The 14,179-nt window shown below is 38.3% G+C and overlaps 1 protein-coding gene and 1 non-coding gene across 2 annotated transcripts in view; one reads left to right on the plus strand and one right to left on the minus strand.

Annotated features, from left to right (window-relative positions):
* Positions 1-5,131: 5,131 nt before the first annotated feature.
* On the plus strand, positions 5,132-5,204 carry trnar-ccg. The gene has a single exon. It is a non-coding gene; the product is annotated as a tRNA-Arg (tRNA).
* A 3,804-nt stretch (positions 5,205-9,008) lies between these two features.
* LOC118327231 (transmembrane protease serine 6) overlaps positions 9,009-14,179 on the minus strand; it is a 14,681-nt gene continuing 9,510 nt past the window's right edge. The window contains exons 14-18 of the mRNA XM_035660521.1: positions 13,939-14,055; positions 13,518-13,686; positions 12,694-12,971; positions 10,764-10,900; positions 9,009-9,728 (exon numbers count right to left, since the gene is read on the minus strand). Coding sequence (XP_035516414.1) covers positions 9,564-9,728; positions 10,764-10,900; positions 12,694-12,971; positions 13,518-13,686; positions 13,939-14,055 — 866 coding nt within the window. The 3' untranslated portion in view covers positions 9,009-9,563. The remainder of the gene's footprint in view (positions 9,729-10,763; positions 10,901-12,693; positions 12,972-13,517; positions 13,687-13,938; positions 14,056-14,179) is intronic.

Here is a 14,179-nt window from a genome sequence, read left to right on the forward strand (position 1 = left end):
AGATTAACATTTTATGCGTGAGTTAAGTTGTATTAAATTCAATGAATTAACACTGAGCATCATACGACCACAAGAACCACAAAATGTGTTTAGATAACAAACTCGTGAATATAATACAAATTCTATTAGACATGCTGCATATTCAGAGAAGCTCTAATGACCCAAGAAATCGTTTTGATAACGATGGATCACTGTAAAAATACTAAGTGCAGAGATAGGCAGAACACTGTTTGATGTACATTGAAACATGTTTGTAAAAAAAAAGATTGAGTTGCTGATTGTGTAGAACTTACCATTAAGAAAAGAAAAAAAAAAATTACATTGTAAGTCAGTCTCTGATCAGAGCAAGACAGAGGCAACTTTGGCTCTCAACATTCAAATAAACTTTTATGCTAGCAATGTTGATGAACAATGCCTATGAACAATAGCAAAGTGCATAGAACCACAATACTGTTTTTAACTTCTAACACCTGTATCTTTAAAAGCCTCTACTAAAGAGATACCAAACATGAAGAAGCAGGAAAGCCCGCTGTTCAGATCTCTGTCGCAGCGCGATAATTATAACCATTAGGGTGGAGATGAGACCAATATAAGATGTGACACCATTGGTGTGTAGCGTCGCTGATCAGAGACTAGGCAGCCACACTAGTTCTCTCCCTGTTACCAAGTAGAAGCCATGGTTACCCTTTCTAGAGCTTTTTCACAAAAATACCATATTATCCTTGTTAAATTGAGAACATTTGCCAGGAGAAAAAAAAAGTTTCAGCAACATTCAGAACACAAACCATACCAAGACAGTGGGCCCATGTCTGGGGAAACAAACACAGGGTTGCCGCTGACTCTGAGTCACAAAAATCTATTTTTTCGAGTTAGATTTTATTGAATAAAATACGATTGCCATAATTTTGATATTTTATGTTGGAATTATTAATATTTTATAAGTGGAGTCAAATAACACAAACATTTCTATTAAAATATGCTTGATTTTGACATGTAACATTTACTAGGGGTCAGAATCACTTTTTTCAGTGTTCTTAGCATCTCTTTCTCTTGCTGTCTCTCTTCATTTTTTCCCCTCACATTTTTATCTTTCACTGCCACACACAAAAAAATCTACAGTATACATTTTATGATGACTAAGCCATCTTTGTGTTGCCCCTGTGGTTGTTTTATGTCTGTCTTTTATGTTTTATATGTGATTTACTATGAGTTTCCACAAGCAAGTTTTGGTTATGTATTTGATTTTGTATGTAGGTATCTGTGTTTTCTTTTGCCCAGGGCAAAAACCCCATGCAGGACCTTTAAGACTCAAGCAAAGCATCTATTACCTGTTTTGTTACCTAGGCTACTTCTTTTAGTTTTGCAGAAAGATTGATAAAAGAAACCCTAAAAATGCAGTTGAGTCGCAGAAACTAATCGAGTTGCAGAGGCTAACATGGACACGGTGCAAGATCTTAGCTCTTTATGATCATCACAAAATGTGTGTTTCAAAGTCCTGCTTCTTTCCTTATCTATCTGCCTGTCTTTGGTCATTCTTTTGTCTCTCCTTCTCCCTGCGTATTTCCTGCTGGACCTCTGCACACACTCAACACAATCCTCCCACGTCTTCTTTCTCTCCTAGTCTAACCACTACTCCAAAGATAAATCTCAACCACAATGAAAACACACAGCCTTCAGCTGTTTAACCCATCACTGCAAAGAATGAGAGGGAGAGGAACCCAGGGGAGCAATGGTGAGATGGAGAAAAATGAAACAGTACTTTCTTTGAAAAATAGAAAAAACGGAGGTGAATGACACATCAGGCACCATAATTGTGAGTCAAAAGCAGTGTGAGATATCAACCTAAATATGACTTATATTACAGTTCCTAATGTTTGTTTTGCCCCAAACTGAACCTGAATCCTGCTACTACGATGTGACCAGAATTAATGAATTATTAATTAATTAATCAGTCTGTCAGTTTTCATTACTTAGAAAGACTTATTCATGCCTTTGTTATCTCACACCTGGACTATTGCAACGCACTGTCTACATGCCTGAGTAAATCCTCAGTGGCTCAGTTTCAGCGAGTGCAGAATGCTGCTGCTCAAACACAAATCTTAGGTTATATTGGACTCGAATTCTCGCCTCCCTTTGTTGGTAGTCAGTTCAGTTCAGGGTTGATTCTGATCCTTTTAATAACATTTCACGTCCAACATGGTCTAGCCCTTATATTTTATCTTTGTTTTATTTCTGTGCATTTAATCAATCACTTTGTAACCTTGTTTAGTGTTAGTGCTATACAAATAAACATAGTATTATTACTTTTATTACCTTGGTTATCAGTATTTGTAAAGTTTTTTTAATGATTAAGATAAAGCACATACATTTAGAATTTGAAGTAAAAAAGGACAAATGGAAGATTGATCCCTGTATGTTCTTTTCAGATTTAACTTATTATCTTAGGCTTTGCATTTGACTGTCAGTCAGATATCTCTGAGTGTCCCTGACTTAGTTGTTGGCTTTTATAAAAAACTAAACAAAAAACAGAATAAAGCAGAATAATATCCCACTAGTGGGGTTTCACAGCTGTCAGTTTTGGAGAAGGCCATTAACCTGCATCAGTCCATAGAGAGTAAAGTGTGCAAGCAGCTGTTTTTATCCACCTCATGGTTTGGCTCTATGGAAGGTAATGGTCTGCCACGCTTGTCCAGAGTGGTATTTCTTCACAAGTATCGAATGGATTGCAATGGATTTTGTCACACACATTTGTCCACGAAAAATTGCTTTGCTGACTGCTTTCTGTTTATTCCTATTTCCACTAGTGCACACTTCAAGCTACTTCTTGAACTATGTCAACCTCAGATGCACATGGACTGCCCATTGTTCCAACAGCCCATATTCAGAAACCCTAATAATCAGAAAAATGTCCCATTGATCTGAAAGCCAATTTGTCCAACAGCCTGTTATCCTAAAAACAAAAGCCCACTCCTCCGAAAACTCGGAGGTGACCTTTGATGTCATGGTAACATTAATATAAACAAGGTTAACATGGTGAAATAGTTGCAGTTTGGTATGGTAGGAAAAGCTCTTGGTTTGGGTTAGAATTAGTATGTCATTTACATCAGTTATGTTATGACCTAAGTTGGTTATAGCCTATTTTTGGAACGACAGGCCTTTGGAGCAATATGGCACCAGATGCACTGGATGATTCCTGCTGACATAGCATGACAGCAACTTAAACTTTATCATGAACAGAGAGAGAAAGGAACAAGGGAGTCAACAGGGGCCAATAGCTAATTTTTAGGGTAAACCCTGGACAGTACACCAGTCTATTACTGAGATTAATGCACTGACGAAAACATTCACATAAAACTATGATCTTCTTCTGAGAAAGATTTGCAAGTAAGCAAACATTTAAAGATATTATTGTATGCTACACAGAATGAACGAGAAAGTGAAACAGAGACAGACAACTTTGGCCTTCAGTGCAGCCAATTCAAAGATACTTGAAATGTGCACTTGACAGGAGTAATCTGTTCAACACCATTAAAATCTACAACATAAGCCAGAAGACTAACAATGGAATAACAATAGTGTTAATGCCCCAACATCAGAATAGTGGAGTCTGTGTCCATAGATTAATAATTACCACAGGGAATTCATTATTATACTCCACCACATGTACCTAGTGGATCCAACCGACTTCTTCTTTATGAGTTGTTAGAGTTACATCTCTGCTCTGTTTCTGATCTTATGTTTCTAAAAGAACTTCAGTGTTTTTATCAAACCACTCATGGCACAAATTCTTGACAACAGGGATTAGGCTGTTGTAATTCCTATTTGTTTCTATAGAGTTTTGTAAAGGTAATGAGTTACTTGATAATAAAAATACATCTCAATTTAGTGGTCAGCCTGTGGTCTTTCTCAAGAAAAACAGCAGCCTCACTTCACGCTCTTGCATTTTTCTTTGAGTTATGATGACAAATGCAGTGCATCTTAGCCTGCATCCATGGCATCTACTCAGTTTTTCCATAACTGTGCAAAATTGGTTTGTAAATCCTATTGTGAGCGAGGACACAGCTTACACTACAGCAAGGCCAGTATTCATGGTTCAGTGAGTCCAGTGAAGATGTTTTAATCTAGCAGCCCTGAGGACAGCAAGTAAACTACTGGATGGAGATTAAGTGGATTCCATGTTGCTGTAGACAAAGTTATTAATCCACCCACACACACACTCACACACCCACACAGGCTTTAGCTATACAGTATTATTACAAAACTGAGCACAATCTTTTTTGTGATTTGACCCCATTTATGAAAGCGTATCTGATGTTAACCTCTAACATTAAGTTGCTGAATATGTCCAAGGTTGCCAGATATAAAAACCTACACACACACACACACACACATACATACACATACACATATTGATCTGGTCAAGGTCAGCACAGTTCATGCACATTTCACTGAGCATGGGTGAATAATTTGTGGGAATATTCACTTGTTCAAATATATTATTAAAACGTCAGATTTGAATTTCCCCTGAAGCACGTAAGTGTGTTTGTGTACTTTGGCCAGCTGTTAAGAGTTAGGAGTTAGGAGGAGGGCGTCATTATGAGAGGTTGGTTCTGACTGCAAATTTGTTAACATCCACTCATCCCCTTCCCAGCTGCTATGATTCACACTCCACATTATGATACAGTATGTGACACATTTAAACACTGATGGGTTACATGATCTTTTAGGGTAACAGAGTTTGGAAGAATTGGGGGTGTAGCTCAGTGGTAGAGCATTTGACTGCAGATCAAGAGGTTCCCAGTTCAAACTTGGGTACCTCCTACAACCGTTTCCCAGCTCCTGTGTCCAGTGTGTTTGGGGAACAAAGTGTTGATAGGTATTTGGTCATCTGGCAAGTGCTGCTGACTAAAAATCCCCTCTTAAGAGCTGTTTTTACAGAGAAGAACTGTTTGTTTTATTCATTCGATGCTTTCTCTCAGAAATTCTCAGGAACAAGCAACATTTAAGCTACAAGAGATCATGAACCTTATTCCCAGAGCCAAATTAATATTAAATAGCAACATAATCAATAATTAAGTGTCTGTCAATCTCTGTGTCTATTTGTCTATGCTAAAAAATGTCCTTTCCCAGTGGCCCGGTGGCCTAATGGATAAGGCATCAGCCTCCGGAGCTGGGGATTGTGGGTTCAAGTCCCACCTGGGTCATACTATATAGTATCCTTTAAAAGCTATGTTGTAAGTTTGTGTTTAATTACAAAGCAATGACCTTGAGAATCAGTTTCGTACACTGCGGCTAATGTCTAGGATGGAAGGATACTCCATCCTCTGGATCCCTGGTATTTTGTACCAACATCCTGGAACTGGGACATATCATACATAAACACAAATTTCAGTATTATTGTTATGCAGATGACACACAACAATACACAGATCACTTCAACACTAACTGCTGAAATGAATAACACTGAATGTGAGGATTTGAGTGACTTTGACTAGGGCCGAATTGTGATGGCTAGACGACTGGGTCAGAGCATCTCCAAAACTGCAGCTTTTATGGGGTGTTCACAGTCTGCAGTGGTCAGTACCTATCATGATGGGTTGACGTGATAAAAACAAATCTGAAATAATTATTTGTGCTCCTCCAAAGACTATCCCAATTATACAAAAACAACCTTGCTCCCTGCAGCCATAAACCTGGGTATAATATTTGACAGTAACCTTTCATTTGAAAAACCAGGTACAAAAGTTGTTCAGTCATGTTTTTATCAACTGAGGAACATCTAAAAAATCAGGTGTTTTTTCCCTCTGCCTGATGTCAAGAAGGTCATACGTGCTTTTATTTAATCTCAGTTAGATAGATTGTTAGATGTAACTTATTGTGTTTAGGGATAACCTACAAAACTCTCATGCCTTAAGCTCGGACAAAATACATCTGCTCTGCTTTTAGAATTTATTTTAAGATTTTACTGATTACCTTTACTGAAAACTTTCTGTGCTTTAGCTCCCAGTTAAATTGCTGAATCACTGCTACTCTATACCCTGCAGTCAGAACCTCTCAGGTCTGGAAGCTTCCTGCCTGAGGATCTGAGGCCTGCAGATGTATTCTCTTAAATCACTTCACAGAATGCAAACGTTTTATTAATGCTAGCACACAACATGTATTATCTATTTTATTAATATCATGTTTTTTTTATTACATTTTTTTATTATTTTCGAATTTCAATATTATTTGCTTTTATTTCCTATTCATAATCAAGCCTCAACCAGTAAGTCACCTCATGTCCATACTTTTCCCAAACATCTGAATGACCAGAGAAACAGATGTTGATGGTCGTCAGGGTCTCTGGCCTAGAAACGTTGGCCACAGCTTGTTTTTTCCACTCGTCAACAATTTTGCCAGGTCAAAATGGAAGAGAAGTTGATTCCAGCCATTGAAAGCTTCCAATTTATCCTCAACTTTGTTAGCCCAGAGTAATAAACATCTCAAAAACAATGCACAGAGATTGGGTTTGTCCTTTGCTGGCATCTATTGTATGCTCTGATGTCACTTTTCCTTCATTTTGATTATCTCTACATGATTTGTGCCTATAACTTGTGTTACCAAAACAATGAAATCTTGTTAAATCCAATGCAAAAAACCCTGCAGCTTAGGATTTTTGTTGATCTTGGTTTTATACTTGTTTAACTCAAGCATAAAACACACAGAATCTTTGGAAATATGGCTCTGAAAGTTTTTATGAGGATAACATTTTTTCAGTGTTGTATGCTCGTTCATACCTAATGTAAATATTGTGGTCAGTGTCTAATAAGTTTTGAGTTTAGACTAGGCATAAATTATACTGTTCTGTATGGCAGGAATGATATCTGCTCCATCTGTCCTCCTAACTGTTTTCATAGGAAAAGCAAAACATAAGAGCTGCAAGATGGCCGATATCCATAATTTAATCAACATCCCACGCCAAGTCTGCCTGCCTTTTCCTTCTGCTCTATCCTCTGCACAATTTTGGTAATCACTCTTTTACTTTGGACCACACTCATTTATACGCTTCTACTTTCCTGATACTGTAAATATACAGATTGATTGTTTATCTACAGTATATGTGGATGGATTGTTGAATTGTTTGTCCACATGATTGATTAGGTGACTGACGAGTAAGAGGCTAAGGGAGCTGCAGGCCACCTCCTTAACTTAATCATACATACACCTTCTGTCTGGCACTCTCCTCCGCACTGTTGTCGATCAGTGACCTGAAAAAACTCTACTCCTCCAAGGCAGTGGGAAACAGCTCATTATGCAGGAAAACAAACCAAGACACTGCAACGTTTCCTTTAACCTCCCAGGGAAATAACGTTCATGATCTTGACACATTTTAAGAAAAACATAAAATTTTGTGGGTAAACAGACACCAGAACCTTGATTTTAAGACCTCTAGGGATATGTGTGTGATGTTGTCTGCTGAAAATCTGAAATTTTGATTATTTATTTATTTTTATACATACTACAACTTTAGCTGGCCCAGTTTGGTAGACTTTGCATCTCATAAAGAGAGCACCAAGAACTGACACTCACAGTCATACATGAAAACCATATATAACAGATTTCTTCTTCGTTTTAGTGGATTTGGACTACATTTACAGACTCAACATGTCCCAAGTCCTATAGCATTTTTGATTTGAATGTTTTTTTATAGCTAAGTTGTTATAGCTGGTGGCTCAGTGGCCAAATGGATATTACATCAAGAGGGAGTTGGGGATTGTGGGTTTAAGTCCCAGCTGTACCATCTCCATGTTATGTGAATTAAATTTATCACAGGGTACGTGTTAATTAATAACTGGGAATACCCCTAGGGATCAAGTTGTATCTTATTTGTCCATAAACTCATAATTTGTGTTGAATGGCGCCCCTTAATAGCAGGCAAAGAAAAGAGCTTGAAATGTACTTAGAAATTGAGTAATGATAGCACTGGGCAAATAACATTGAACAAATCCTTAAAATGTTTAAGAAAAATATCTTATATTTTAGAATGTAAATGTCAAAATCAGTCAAAATGTCCCATAGAAAATGGTGAAGGTCATTTCTAATCATTGAACATTACTGTATAGTCAACTGCCATGATTGATGGTTTCTGTGGCCCCCAGAGGCCAGTTTTAGCACTGTTGTTATGCCTCATAGAGCAGAACTGTCATTATGGTTTACAGCCTAATAAAATACCAATTACACTGAAAATGGGGACTTCCAAATATTGAAACATCCCCTGAGGATTAGAGCTCATTTTAAAAGTGAAAAAGATGAGTGGGAGAAGGGGGTTCGGGGGGAGTTATGAGACAGAGAGAGGATGATAGATAGATAGATAGGAGAAGCGCTGTCTGTTCCAGTTTTGTTTACCAATCACAATGACTCATGAGCATCCAGCCCCAGGGTGGGGTGCCAGGCTCTGGCACATGCTCACAATCCCTCTGAGAATATTGTTGTTGTTGATAATAAAATCGGCTGAAAAGAAAAATTGCCTCTCTCTGGACACAGTGATTCATAGACCCAGAAAATAGCCCCTTACATTCTCAAAAGCAGCTTGTGAATGAGAACATTAAAATTACACCTGCAAAGTATCTCATGAAATCAGATGCCAAATGGTGAAGTATTGACTCGGCTGCAGTAGCATGTATGGCCACAAGAGGGAGGTGTCACAGGTCCGATACTTTGGTTTCTGACCAAACACCTGCAAAGCTAATGACATTCTCATCAGCAATTTTTAGGCAACAAAACTACTTGGTTAGGTTTAGGAAAAGATTATGATTTGGGTAAAAATAAATACATTACATGGTGCGAATTACGTGACATGCAAGTCGGTTGGAGTATGAAAACCTGTTGCACAAGGTACCCTTTAGAAGACACCAAAGGGCTGTGATAAAATGTCAGTAATCTACGTCCTAGGAATGACAACAGGTTAGCCTGAAATAGCTGCTATATGGCTGTAGACATGTATTGGTGTGTGTTATATTCACTTGCAGTCAAACATGCAAACACAGTATATTGCAGACTTGATTACGAAACAGAAGGATACTTTATTATGGGAAAATTCTTAAAGTTCAATGTCTTTAAAATGTAGAAGATTTGCTCTGTAAAAGAGTGAATAATCAAACCAGGGATTACATGAGCTTTTACAAAGTAAGTCAAATTTCTTTCATTGTGCATTATCATCATTTATATCATTACATTTCAATCACTTCTGAAAATTGATCTTTTCTTATTCACTTCTAAAAAAATTTATTTGAGTCCTCGATTACCATTCCATCATTATTTTGGCATGTTTCTTTTTACTGCATAAACACTTTATAATATCAATTCTGTAAGGTGCCACATAAATAAGGTTGATTATTATTAGCTTTATTACTTTATGACTTTGGAATAAAGCCTTTTATGCTTTACCATCTTGCTTTCTAGCTGAGAAGCAATCTCAAGTCATCTGCAAGCGCTTTTAATCCTCATGTGGATAATGATTTCATGGGCACCCAGCTTCAGGTTATGGGGGTATTGATGTAAAGATGATGAAGATTCCCAACATCTCAGGGGCTGCTGATGACCTGCTTGATCCAGTCAGTGAGCCTGGTGATGCGAGTGTAGACGCCATAGTAGTCTGGACGACCGCAGCCTTTGCCCCAGCTCACCACCCCGGCCAGGAACCAGCGACCCGACGGCTCCTGGCAAACTAGGGGACCACCAGAGTCTCCCTGAAAGAGACAATGTTAAATTGACAGGGGGTAATATTTTAATGTCTCTACAGCACAAAATGACCACATGATAACTGACAAGAGGGATGATCAATACTGGTGACTCAACTATGATATCACTCTGTTCTTTGATATCTGGCTTTTAAAACTCATTTTATGGCCTATACACTATTTATAGGGAGTACAAAATCGACACCTTTCGCGATGCATCCAACATACTGTATATGTATTTACACTGAGATGCAATAACTAGCAGATATGAGAATTTTATTTTTTCATTAAGTATGTTTCCACTTCCAAAAGAGAGACTACATATATCATGACTGGATGATTCTACCCAAACCATACAGTACATACCAAAATTTTAACCAAATGTATTATATAAACTATAAGATATTACAGGAATCCTACTGGATATTAGATAACTATGTGTAATGCCCAATGCAAAGCCTCTCAACATGTTTGCTGTATGTATGTGTTTAAACCTGCATGAATTGATTGGGTTTTTTTTAGCCACTTGGGGGCAGCGCAACTCCAGCTCTAAACGCAACATTGACACCTTAAAAAATCCAAGTCAAAGCTTGTATAAGTCCAATATTCACGGTCCTTTTGCCTCTTCCTTGAGAAATATCTGGCTCTTTAGCTGCTAATTGCTCCACTATGTTCACAAGCTAGTCTCTAACTTTGTTTGGCCGCTGTTTAATGCTGGTCAGGTAGCATACAGTGGGTTTTGTTAGAGCTTTTTCACTGAAAACTGGTGACTGTTGCAGTTAAAAACAACCAAAAAGGTATCCAGGCTGTAATACCAAAACAATGAGTTTAAAGTTGCTTCAAGTTGAGAGGAACTGTAAGGTCAGATGATAATTCTCCTTGGGTTTTAGTCACTGTGAGTGTCATCTTTTATTTCATGCAGTAATTTAATCTATTGTTGATGTAAATGTATTGATTATATAGAGCATCTTTAACTTAAAACTGGGTTGTGAAATGAAATGAAAAGTATAGCTACTGGTTTTGTATGTATATGTTTTTCTGTACCTGACAGGCATCTTTGTCTCCACTGCGGTAACCAGCACAAAGCATTCTGGGAGTGACCAGGTGGCCGTAGGAACGAACACAAGCTTCCTCGCTTACCAGACGAACATCTACCTTCTGAAGCACATTACTGGCACTACCTAAAGAGGTCAAAGGGAAAAGATCATCAAGTGAAGGCCAAAAGATGTATCCTCTTTTCATCTTTTTCTATCTATACACCAGAGACAATGCATAAATTATATTTTCAAAATAGTCTGCATTCACCTCCCGTTCCTAATGTTGCTTTCACATTTTGCTATATTGGAAAAAAATAATTTCATCTTCACTGCTCAGGTTTGATTCCCCTACTCGATGTAAATTCTAGAGCTACCGATCATCAAACCACACAAACCCACAGTAAAATATGTGACATACTGCAGTCATATCGATTCCTCAGCTTCAGCAGAAATCATTAAATGTACTGAGGTTTAACACACTACAATAATCAGCCTGAAAATGCACTAGGTGACTGGGGTTGCGCTTTTTATGTGCACACAGTTCGCCAGCAGTAAAACGAAACTGTAGTACATTTTTCATCTTTACGGTGAAAAGAAACCACTTCACTGGAAATATAGTGGTGTACCCGCACTTTAATACACAATTTAACCTAAACTTTTTCTCACAAAAGTTAGAAAGCAATTTACATCCTGTGACAAGTTTTATGAAACTGTGTACCGGAAGATGGTTTCAAACACTTTATCTCAAACCGTTTTTAAATCAGAAACCACAACCCTCAATCTTCCACCCACATCACTTCATATACTACTGCCTCTTTAATATAAAATAATTCATTTCAGGGGTTTTCCAATCTCTTATCATAAGAGCATACCCATCCACATTGCTCCATATCACCGTCCCCACAAAGACTTCCCACATCAAGGGCCATTATTTCAAGGGTCACTGACAAAATGGGTTTTTTAAAGGCTGCACAAGTCATATAAAATCACTTCCTGTGAAAATACTGCATTATTCTGCATGATACAAAAACCAATGGAAAAAGTTTACAGCTCATCCTGTAATCCTGAAAAAAAACAACTTTATAACCAAACAAAATAACAGTCTTAATGAAATAAACCTACAAGTCAATAGCACCAAATAAAAGTCTATCTTAAAAGAGTTCATGTTTATTAAACTGCATAGTTTAATTTAAAAGTATCTCTTTACGAGGTATGACGATGTGTCCTTCTAGGTTACACATACCACAACATTACAAGTTCTTGCAAGTAGTTTTCTTATTTGTTGAACTGTGACTGTCTTATTGTGCTCTTACTTTATGTCTGCAATTAAAAACTTGGGATCTGCAGGCTGTTCAAGGGGTTGGAAGATAAATCTGAGGAGCTGTACAAATTTATATAGTTTCTTTGTTTATTTAATTTTTTTTGTCATTTCTTTTTTCTTATGAACTTTTTTCCTCTTCTTGACTCTGTCATATAACAAGTACAAATTTATATTCTAAACTAAGGATTGCAAGGTCCTTGGAATTATATTAGTCATATTATTATCATCATCATTGTTATTCATCATTCCCCATCACTGTGGCTGTCATTGTCGTCATCATCGTCATCATCGTCGTCATCATCATGATCATCATTATAAGTCATTTCTATTATTATAGTCGTTGCTATTGTTGTTGCTGTGCATCTTTCTCGCTGTCTGTGCCCTTCTCACAATTTGCAAACACGTAACCTGTAATGACAGGTAGCAGACACTGCTGCATTTTAAAAGGTCACAAGCCCAAAAAAATGGGAACCATTGCTATAAGCCACTTTGAAAGTTAAAGGTACTCTGGTTTTAATAATATATCCCACTCTCTACCACCTACACTACTTCCACAACCAACATTTCACTCCCTATCCTTTCTCCACATCCCCCAAAGCACCACTTCCGTCCTCACCTCCCTCGCGGAGAGCCCCCCACCCGGTGACCCAGCAGAGCAGGTCTGGCTCCAGCTGGTGGGTGGGCGGAGGCAGGCATGCGGGTCGAGCATGTCCAGCCAGCAGCATGGAGGCAGGCCGGTCCAGCTTCAACAGGGCCAGGTCATAGTCGTGGGTATCGTCGTCATAGTATTGATGGAGGTGGATCCGCTGAACTCGCGCCACTTCTTCAGTTGGGCTGCTGCGGTTCAGCAGGAGTTTACCCAGGTAGACCGTCCACATCGAGGGGGAGTAAAGACTGCAGCCGGAGAAAAAGAGTTGCTATGTGTTACAGGTGCAATAAGTATGACTTTGTATTATTTCTGTAACACAACTTAAAATAACTTGTTGACTGTTACCAACATATTTACTTTCTATTTTAGAACAAAATGGTCCCTGTCCACTGAAATTTCAACACTCACTAAATGCTGCACAAGCTTTTAATCACCATACAAGGAGCATTAAGAGAGAAGAATTGCTAATCCTCTACAGGATGTTGCAGCTATAGTTTTGGCCATGAGCCAACCAGCTGATTCTGGCATTGGAAGACGTGTGTATATAAATACATAAATACATTGGCTTTGAGTCAAACTCTCTAGGCTGCCAAGAGACAACAGCAGGACTGCACATAAAAGATGTTTGGTAGAAACAGAAAGGTAAACAAGACTTTTTAAGGAGGACTAAAATGCTAAAAGTGGTTCATCAAATTCAACAAATAAACAAAAAGTCCCTAAAATTGTTTTTGCTTTGAAAGCACATTCTAACACCTCAATCACCACTTCCTCCCCTCTCTTCCTGCACTTACCGATCGTCATAGAAACAGTGGGCAGCGGACACCACCCACTGGCTGGAGATTAGTGCGCCCCCGCAGATGTGGGTGCCACGCACCTGAAGGCTGGCCTGCCATGGCCACTCCCCCACTGTGGCGTTGGTCCCCCCGACAATACGGCTGGAGAACTGCCTCAGGCCACAGTCTGAATACACACAGAGAAAGATTAAAACACATAGTTGCAAATATGGACAGAAAGTATAGACGAGTATAGACTAATGAAATCAGATTTTAATGATTTGTTTCATTTCAGTTTAATTTAAAAGCAAAAGGTTGGCATTAAGCTTAAGAAGAAACCTGTCCAAGAGCACGAAGACATGACAAAATGTAAAAGTATGGAGTCAAAAAACAGCCCAAACTGAATTAAAGTGAAAACTAGGCGTGTTTATCTTCTCACCACACTGTTTTTCATCTGAGGCATCGGGGCAGTCAGTGACAAAGTCACACTCTGGATTTGGCTTCTTCAGACAAGTGCCATCAGCACACACGTAGGTCATATCTGTACACTGCACACCTGGATATTCAGAATAAATAGACTGGTTTGTTTTGACACAAATAAACACATATAAAGGGTAAAGATTAAACTTAAGATATTAGATTTTGCAGTGTGTGACAGCAGAATGTGTGTGTATGTGTGT

This window comes from Morone saxatilis, unplaced genomic scaffold (assembly GCF_004916995.1).
Source record: "Morone saxatilis isolate NCDOM2014 unplaced genomic scaffold, NCSU_SB_2.0 Contig17, whole genome shotgun sequence".
In the NCBI taxonomy this organism is placed as follows: Eukaryota; Metazoa; Chordata; class Actinopteri; family Moronidae; genus Morone; species Morone saxatilis.